We start from the raw sequence: 9,781 nt of genomic DNA, 5'->3' as shown, positions 1-9,781 counted from the left end.
ATTCAGCTGGAGCCATACGGTACGGAGCTTTCGATATCGGCGCCGTACCTGGAACTAGCTCTATCGCGAATTCCACTTCCCTATCCGGAGGTAACCCTGGCAAGTCCTCTGGAAACACGTCAGGGAACTCGCACACTACAGCAATTGTTTCCAACTTATTTTTTTTCAACCGGCGTATCTTTCACAAACGCCAGATACCCTTGGCAGCCATCTAGGAGTAGCCTCCTAGCTTGCAAAGCTGAAAGAATTCGTGGTGTAGAACGCACACACGACCCCTGGAATTTGAATTCCTGCTCCCCTGGTGGTTTAAACAACACCTCTCGCCTGCGGCAATCAATACTAGCATAACTGGCCGACAACCAGTCCATCCCAAGGATGATATCAAAACCATGCATGTCATAGACCACTAGGTTAACTGGTAGTATTCTTCCCTGAATTTCCACAGGGAAGTTATGGACTAACTTACTACACCCGACTGCAGACCCAGACGGCGTAGTCACTACCAATTCATAATCCAACAGTTGCACCTCCAAACCACATAATTTAACAAAATTACGGGAAATAAAAGAATGCGTAGCTCCAGAATCAAAAAGTACTATAGCTTCATGAAAAAACACATAAATAGTACCTGTGACCACGTCACCAGCGTTCTCAACGTCACCAGGAGTCAGAGAATATACCCTAGCCTGGGCAGTACCCCCCTGCTGACCACCACGCTGTGTCGGAGCATTCCCTCTGTATTGCTTCTGTGTGACTCCATCATTCCTCTGCCTCGGACAGTCTCTCATCTGATGTCCTTGTCTACCACACCGCATACAGGCTCCCGTAGACAACCAACACTGCCCCTGGTGTTTCTTACCACATAAAGAGCAATGTGGAACACTTGCGGCATTCTGGGACGTGCCACTACTATTTTTCTTCCATTTACTCTGTCCTGCCCCCGATGAATAATTAGGAGGCGCTGGCCTCTTCTTCGTAACCTAAACCTCTGCATCCTCTAGTAAACACTCCTCTGCTACCGTGGCTTTATCAACCAACGTAGCAAAATCCTGTAACTGCAGAATCGCCGTCTGCTTACGGATCTCGCTCCTCAGACCCCTCTGAAACTTCCAAGCCTTCTTTGCTTCATCAGGAATCACGAATGGAGCAAATCGAGACAGCTCCTGGAACTTGGCAGCGTACTGCTGCACTGTCAGTGAACCCTGCGTCAAATTCATAAATTCCTCCATTTTCGCATTTCTCATTGTGGCCGGAAAATAACGTTCAAAGAAGAGCTCTTTGAATCGGGCCCATGTCAACACTATCGGTATCGGTCGGTGCTCCTCCATCTGCTTTACCGACCCCCACCATCTCTCAGCCTCCCCTGCCAACTTGAACGTGGCGAAGGTGACTTTCTGCTTTTCAGTGCAGTTTAACACACCTAAGATCTTCTCGATCTCCTGGATCCAATTCTCAGCACGAACTGGATCTGTACCGCCCACAAAAGCAGAGGGCTTCAATCTGGTGAACTGCTCAATAGAGCAACCCAACTCAGTCATAGGACGATCCTGCCCTCTATTCGTACGCACTACCTCAGCCATAAGCTGCTGTGCGAATTCACGTAACACACTAGTAGAGTCGTTACCAGCCTCGGGGCCGGCACCCTCACTACTACTGCCACCTATATTGGCAGTGATATCCCTGGATTCCATCCTGAAAACATTTACGAGAATTCATTAGAAGGTAATAGCCTAAGCATCAACTAACACTATCATACTATAGACTCAGTTCCTTAAATCCACATCCTGAATATCGATGTACTCCATTAATTTAACATCATCATTCTAACTCAAGTTCTGCTCTTCCACTTGGAAACAACACCATCAATAGATTGCCATGATTTTCTGAACCCTTCGAATGATCCAGAAAAACACAGAAGTCTGCCAATTGTTTTCATCTCCAGGTATACAAAACAAAACTCAAGGTCATATCCATGTCCTATACCCTGGTATATTCTAGACTGTAACAACTAGCAACTTCTTAGTTTAGCACATATCCCTAACCAGGCAGCATGAATCAAATCATACTTCCGACTGGCTACGGGCTCTGATACCAACTGTAACGACCCGGCCCTTTACACGGACTCAGGTGTCACTCACATACATCAAATACCTATACCTGTTCAAGATATGGAAACAACCCGCCCTAAACAGGGACATACGGGTGTAAAACATACATAATCATGATGTAAATGTCGCGGAAAAACATAAACATCCATTGGGATTACTACTAGCCTTATACCAGAGTTCACTAATACATCCATAATTTACATACATTCGGACTTAGAGTAATCGTCATATTACAACCCTCCAAAAAGGACTTTCATCAAGTTTAGTACAAAAATTTAGATGCTTACGTAAGCTAACCAAAATAACCTCCCTAGTCCTTTTATCTACTAGGACCGACGCACGGATGGACCTGAAAACAAAGGTTGTAAGATAGGGTGAGACACCTCTCAGTAAGGAAGAAGGAGTTACAACAGTGTGTGACTGCATACATGCATATTTTCATTCAACATCTGGAATATAAATCAAATATTTTCAATACAGTAATGCATCAGGTATATCATTATTCATATTACAAAATTCCCACATCTGTCTTTCGACCATTTAATGATTTATCAGATGACCAACAGCAAAATATCCCTATAACCAGTTTTACCCCGTGGCTCGGGTTGTGCACTGGTACTCGTCCAATGCCCTGTTCGTGCAGACACTGCCGAGTACCTACATACGATCCGACTGCCTCCATTGGCCCAATATCAGCCAATGGTTTCACCCTGCTAGCCGACCATCTTGGTACCCACATCGTTTAGTACGTGTGGTTGCACGTGTACATCTAGCTACGATATCGTGCCGTATCATATAACAGTAGTTTATTTCAACTCTGCAAAGAAAGTATTTTTCAACCCTCCCGGGACTCTCAAGCTGTGGTTCCGTGTATCATAAATTCAATTTATACAAATATGATTTTATCTCCCATAATCTATATCAATAGTATAGAAATAATTCCAGCGGGTTCAAATCGGCGTCTTTGCACCTGGTTTACCCCTCTTTGTTTACTGATGCGGCTCGGTGTATCACCAGCCTCTGTTTATCACATTGTCAGTATAACAAATTGAAATTTCATTCCCATATTCTATATCAGTAGTATAGAAAATACATTCATTTTCATTTCAACATATATCACACAAGTTTAATACAAAAACCCGCTAAATGATAGAAATTCAATATACATAGTTTAACTAAATAAATAAAGGAATCGAGCCTCTCCTACTATAGTATAAACACAAATAACGATGTTTGTAAAATTTGGAGATCATACGTCGAAATTCTCGTTTTTACCAAAAACCGTGAAATCGTCAAATCGGCATTTCTACGCGGTAGAATTTCACAAATAAGCATTTAAATCATACATAATAACATAAACTAGTTTTTTAGCGGTTTAGTTTTCCAAAATAGCTGTTGTAATCAAGTTCCCCTTACCTTATATTCAAAATGAAACTTCGTACGAAAACGGTCCAAAACGACAACTCAAGATCCCGAAAACCTAAAACCACAGAACATAACCTTACTATGTTTTCTACTGCTATCCAAATATCCAATCAAAATTAGGATCAGATTCCTACCTCGATTCTTGGGAAAACCCGAAACTCTCCGAAACGACGATCCGATCCACTAAAAGTGTAGAGTTTTCTCTTCTGATCCACGCAGTACCCTCCGTTTTTGGAAACGGATGACGAACGGCGAAGGATCTTAGAGAGAGAGAGAGAGAGAAAATGAGAGAGAGAGAGAGAGAGAGAATGAAAGAGAATAAGAGAATTTATAGAATAAATCCTTGAGAGAGAGAGAGAGAGAGAGAGAGAATGAGAGAATGAGAGAGGATAAGAGAATTTATAGAATAAATCTTTACTTAGCCCTTAAGTAATCTAAATAAATATCTCCTCCAAGATATTTATATATAAATATCTCAAAATATCTTCTCCAAAATATCTTCTTCTTTTTTTTTTTTTTTTTTTTTTTTTTGTGTCAGGTTACTACAGTCATTTTTCTAGCCATCGAGTGTTGGTGGATCTCTATTTGTGATGCATGATCTCATTCATGATTTGGCACGATATCGTGCAGGAAAACTGCATTGTAATCTAACTTCGGACACAATATCATTGGAACATAACGAGTTGTGGAGGTGTCTCGTGATGGAGGGTTGCATGGAAAGAAGGTCCGCAAACACTTCGCTTCATAAAGGAGCTCGAATTTCTTCTTCCCATTATATTCCTCAGGAGTGTATCAAAAATGGCGAGCCTTATTTATCTCACTTTCCTCATCACCTTCTAGATTACAATGCAGTTTTCCTGCACCATATCGTGTCAAATAATGAATGAAATCATGCATCACAAATAGAGATCCACCAACAATCGATGGTTGGAAAAATGACCTTGACCACAATTCATGAAAATATTAACTACCGACATCTTCTATTTGTTTCCCTGGTTTTGGAGAAATGTAACCATGAGCCATCCACAAAAGGACTATCTCCCTCTCCTCAAATTCATAATCCTTCGTGAATAATGAACAATATTCAAAGCAGGTTTTCAAATGTCCAGGGAGATGATAATAATCAATCTTAATGCTGGAACAATTATATTATTCTCCTCAGATAAATCTCATATTTCACTGTTCAATACATCCTCCCATTCGCCATCATTCAATTTATTGTGCAAAAGGGCACCAAGCAATTTTGCCACCAAAGGCAAGCCTTTGCACTTCTTTGAAATTTTCTTACCAATTTATGAGTTACCGGATTGAATTGGTGATTTGAAGCATCTACGATACCTTAACATTTTTAATACTTATATTAGGGAGATGACCAAATTAGTAAGCGCACTATGCAATCTACAAACATTGATATTGAGAGACTGTTTGTACTTTCGGAGATTTCCGAAAGAGATGTGGAAGTTAATCAACTTGCGTCATCTTGACACTAGTGGTGCAATGAGAATTGAAGGCATGCCTTTTTGGGTTGGTGAATTGACGAGCTTGCGAATATTATCAGATTTTATTGTCGGGGAAAAATATAGTGAGTGTGCGGGGATAAGAGAGTTGAAGAAATTATTGCATCTTAACAGATAATATAAAACTTAAGAAGGGAGGAGTCGGGAGCCATCCCATCCCCTGCCACCCACTCTAACTCCTCACAAAAAAATATCAGTAATCCCTTAAGGGAGCTTGGAAGCGTGTCACTGGATGAGATGCACGTGAGAGATGGACACTTCCAAATGATCAAGTATTTAAGAGAAGGTGGCAGCTGACCGCGGGATGAGATACATGTGAGAGATGGACAGTTCACAATTTTCAAGGATAAGAGACGAGGGTGTAGCTGACCGCAGGATGAGATGTATGCGAGAGATGGACATTGACGAACGTCCAAGAACTCGAGTGTCTTCACCTCACCTAGAAAAATGCACCTCAAAGCTGCACAATTATAAATGTGAAGTCGTGTGAGAGTGGGGGTAAACCTGTGTCTGGAAAAGAAACCAAACTTTGACACTTAGAAATCGACAGATATTCAACAAAGGTGAAGGTGTGCAACGATAGTGGCACAGGCAACCCCTGTTGATTCTCTCCTCTTCTTTCCAAGGGAACAAATTCGAAAGTATCATGTATCTCCAAACCTCAAAGGGTATTGAGATGATGGTGTAGTTGTTATTGCTCCATATTAATCTTCTTATATCCTTCGCCATTAACACACAAGAATTCAAGCTTAGGTAAACCAGTGACACTTGAAAAAAATTGTGCAGAGACATCTACTTCTCGAACTTTGTCCGCAACTATTGAGACAAGGGAGTTGAAGCAAACCTTCTCTGTTATCACCATTTTGTCACATCCACGAATAAAAATTGAACAGAGTGAAGGAAAAGTACCTTCAGAAAAGGAAACCACCAATTGACCACACTTTTTAACTGAAAGTACCTCAAGTAAAGGAGAAATATTCTTATTAATGGGTAATTCTCTCACAAGTTTGGGACAGCGCTTAACAATAAGCGATCGGAGTTGAGGCATTACTGCATTCCCTTCCCAAACCTCCCATTCTCCTATACCCTCAAAAATCAACGCCTCCAGTGACTGAAAGGCTGCCATGGATGAGCATGAGGAGGAACTACATGACCGCTGCCCCCAGTAGAATTTTGACCCAACTTTCTTTGCTGCATTCATCCCTACAATGGTAAGTTCCTTGAGCACCGATAGTTTCCCCAGTGAAGGCAACAATGCATAGTTTTGACAATTCTCTAATCTTACTACCCTCATATTTGAGAATACATCATTCATCCAATCTGAAAATCCATCACCCCCATATCCCTCGAAGGTTAATCCTTCCAGCGTTTTAAGAGGCCGCAGCGCCTCCAATATGTCAAGTTCAACACTTGAGTCTAGTGATTCACTGTTAGTATTCCACTATAGCTTTAATGTAGATAAGCCCTCCATATTAACTAAACTGGCCTCCCTTGCTTCCTCAACATTTGTTACATTCCTTAACCTAGATATACAAAGTTCTCCCTTAAGATGCAATAATTTCTTCAACTCTCTTATCCCTGCACACTCACTATATTTTTCCCCAACAATAAAATCTGATAATGTTCGCAGGCTCGTCAATTCACCAACCCAAAAAGACATGCCCTCAATTCTCTTTGCACCACTAGTGTCAAGATGACGCAAGTTCATTAACTTCCACATCTCTTTCAAAAATCTTTGAAAGTACAAACAGTCTCTCAGTATCAATGTTTGTAGATTACAAAGTGCGCTTACTAATTTGGGCATCTCCCTAATATAAGTGTTAGAAATGTTAAGGTACCGTAGATGCTTAAAATCACCAATTCGATCCAGTAACTCATAAATTGGTAAGAAAATTTCGAAGTGCAAAGGCTTGCCTTTGACTGCAAAATCGCTTGGTGGCCTTTTGCGCAATAAATTGAATGAGGGCGAATGGGAGGTTGTATTGAAAAACGAAATATGGGATTTATCTGAGGAGAATAATATAATTGTTCCAGCATTAAGATTGAGTTATTATCATCTCCCTACACATTTGAAAACCTGCTTTGAATATTGTTCAATATTCCTAAAGGATTATGAATTTGAGGAGAGGGAGATAGTCTTTTTTGTGAATGGCTCAGGGTTACATTTCTCCAAAACCAAGGAAACAAATAGAAGATGTCGGCAGTCAATATTTTCATGAATTGTGGTCAAGATCATTTTCCAACCATGGAGTGCTGGTGGATCTCTATTTGTGATGCATGATCTCATTCATGATATAGCACGATATAGTGCAGAAAAACTGCATTATAATCTAGAAGGTGATGAGGAAAGTGAGATAAATAACGTTCCAAATTAGAGAGGTATGCTTCTTCCATAGTCTGAAATGTATGTTGCTTAAACACATACCAACAATCATCATCAGATAAATGGTTCAACAAAAAATGACATCGTCCCATTGCTAATGCAACATCATGGATGCGGGATGTCACTATGATTTTACTTCCTTGTAGTCCAGATTCGAAGGGAGACAACAACTTATTGCAATCCTCATACTTACCATACTTACCATTCCATACATCATCTAAAACAAGTAAAAATTTCTTTTTAGTTAATGCTTCAGTCACTTCAGCTTGAAGTTTATTCAACTCCTTCAAACTAGAGGTAGAGGATTTGGAAGTGAATGACTCAAGAATTGCCTTTGCAATCCTCTTCACATCATAGTCATATGATACACAAACCCATGCTTTGGAATGAAAATGTGCGCAAACCTTTTCATGATTGAAGACATGTGGAGCCAAGGTTGTCTTCCCAATCCCTCCCATCCCAACGATGGGAATTACACCAAATGCCTCACCTCTTTCATTATCGGCTAAGATCGATTCAACTAGCTGGTTTATTTCCTCCTCCCTGCCATAAATATGACGATCAATCTCACAAGATGTGGTATGTTGACTCTTCAAAGCTTCTGGAAACGTTTGATGTTCAATCCTCTCCAAATCAAATAGATTCTTTTGTTCGCAAATATTTTTCAATCGACCATCAATCTCTTTTATCTTTAAAATCATCCGAATTTGGAACGAAATAATACTTGGATCCAAACAAGGAAAACAAGTAGGGGTGAGGGATCGCACCTCGCTGGTAGTAGCTTGGGGCTCGGCCATCAACTTACGCCGCAAAGCTTCAGTAGCGCACTCATCAAGTAGATCCTCCACATCGCAAGCGAAGTCTCTCAAATCTTCTAACTAGGTTTTGAGAGCATAACTTTTGATCTGTTTTTTTTGGCATCTTGGAGAACATCTCCAATCATCAGCGACTTTTTTTCTCATTCGACAATCCGAGAACGAAGTCCCTCTCAGTCTGCAAATTCCAACAACTCTCGGGAGGCAAGTCTGTCCAACAGCACTTTCAGGAACGCACCCAGAAACACCTCTCCCACCGGCATACTGTTAAATTTTCTTCAATCCAAAACGATGATGATCAAGAAGTACGTGTTACAGTGCATCTTCTCAAGGAGCAAGATGAAACTAAGTATTTTTGCTGTGTGAAATTAAGCAATGCGAATGAAATGCATGTGGTGTGGTAAATGATGAGGGGAATTACGGTCACTTCATTTTACTTTTCGAGGAAGATGCAGAAGGACCCAACTACCCTTCTTTTTCTCCCTCCTGGTTTTGATTTTGGCAAATGATGAGGGGCATTACGGTCACTGTGTTTTGTTATTTTCATATTTCCCGCGCTTGCTTGAATTCAGAAATTCTGAAAAGTTCATCCCTGACAAGGGTCTGGGAGGTGCACGGTACTGCCCATATCGTGATTCGAGGATCGCATTAATCGGGACCGTTCATTTTGCCTCGATGCAGGTGTTGGCTGTTACAACATTGCTTTTCATTGAGACGGGACAATTTATTGTTGGGACAACAGTTTTATATGGGGGAATCGAACATGTATGTGATTCCTTAGGATGCTGGTTTTAGACAATGCAGGAATAGTGCAGTGCTAGTATAGAATGGTGCAAGGCCGATAAAGATTTTGTAGTGATTGGCAGTTCTGATTTGTGCCAACTTCATGCTATAATAAAGACCATATTTTTCTCGGATGATCTGATTTGCATTCATTGTTCTCTAATTGTCTGTTAAATATTCTGTGCTTGCTACATTACCAAAAAAATACTTTACCAAGAAGTATTTCAAATCGATTTTTTTTTCCAGTGGAAAAATTAAAGAAAACAGGCATGCATTCCCATCGCCCAAAATGGGTTCGGAAGCCTGAGAAAAACAAGGCTAAAGGGTTGTCTAAATCTTGGTATTCCAAGTTATTCTTATCTTCCACAAATTTTTATTTTTATAAGGTCTCTCTCCTCTTAGTGTTTCTTGTTTCTGATTCTTTGTGCATAATTATGACTTGATGTTTGTCTGACACATCCCTGACTTGGATCAATATAAATTGCCTCAACTTGAATGATAGACCAAGTGAGCGTGGATTAAGATTATGGGTTAATGTTTAAAGCAGTTATCAATAACTTGTTATTTCTTAGGTATTGTTAGTTTACCTTAGTTATTATATATTTCTTGGTCTCTAAATTAAACTTAGATCAAGAAAACTTGTAGTTTTGGACTGCATAATCAGAGTATGGTTTTCCAGTATATATGGTTATATTAGGGGAAAGTATTAGTGCCCCCGTGACCCTATTTTAATGAATGGTACCTAATTTG

General features: G+C 40.3%; 2 protein-coding genes across 4 annotated transcripts; both read right to left on the bottom strand.

Moving 5' to 3' along the window:
• Nucleotides 1-667: 667 nt before the first annotated feature.
• Nucleotides 668-8,612, bottom strand: LOC131155220 (uncharacterized). Of its 3 annotated transcripts, XM_058108200.1 has the most exons (6): nucleotides 8,201-8,612; nucleotides 7,838-7,976; nucleotides 3,668-3,793; nucleotides 3,525-3,588; nucleotides 2,396-2,457; nucleotides 668-1,692 (listed from the first exon to the last, which is right to left on the bottom strand). In XM_058108200.1, exon 6 carries the CDS (start codon nucleotides 1,689-1,691, stop codon nucleotides 981-983), a length of 711 nt encoding a protein of 236 aa, XP_057964183.1. In that variant the 5' UTR covers nucleotide 1,692; nucleotides 2,396-2,457; nucleotides 3,525-3,588; nucleotides 3,668-3,793; nucleotides 7,838-7,976; nucleotides 8,201-8,612; the 3' UTR covers nucleotides 668-980. The 3 variants fall into 3 exon arrangements, with proteins under 3 accessions (XP_057964183.1, XP_057964185.1, XP_057964184.1); XM_058108202.1 differs by lacking the exons at nucleotides 3,525-3,588; nucleotides 3,668-3,793; XM_058108201.1 differs by lacking the exons at nucleotides 3,525-3,588; nucleotides 3,668-3,793; nucleotides 7,838-7,976 and having other exon boundaries at nucleotides 8,201-8,430.
• Nucleotides 5,742-8,230, bottom strand: LOC131156038 (putative disease resistance protein RGA4). Its single transcript, XM_058109489.1, has 2 exons — nucleotides 7,476-8,230; nucleotides 5,742-6,477 (listed from the first exon to the last, which is right to left on the bottom strand). Exons 1-2 carry the CDS (start codon nucleotides 8,228-8,230, stop codon nucleotides 5,742-5,744), a joined length of 1,491 nt encoding a protein of 496 aa, XP_057965472.1.
• Nucleotides 8,613-9,781: the final 1,169 nt, after the last annotated feature.

This window comes from Malania oleifera, chromosome 5 (genome assembly GCF_029873635.1).
Source record: "Malania oleifera isolate guangnan ecotype guangnan chromosome 5, ASM2987363v1, whole genome shotgun sequence".
Lineage (NCBI taxonomy): Eukaryota > Viridiplantae > Streptophyta > Magnoliopsida > Santalales > Ximeniaceae > Malania > Malania oleifera.
Note: the sequence above shows the minus strand (reverse complement) of the source record. Positions and strands in the feature narration are given on the sequence as shown.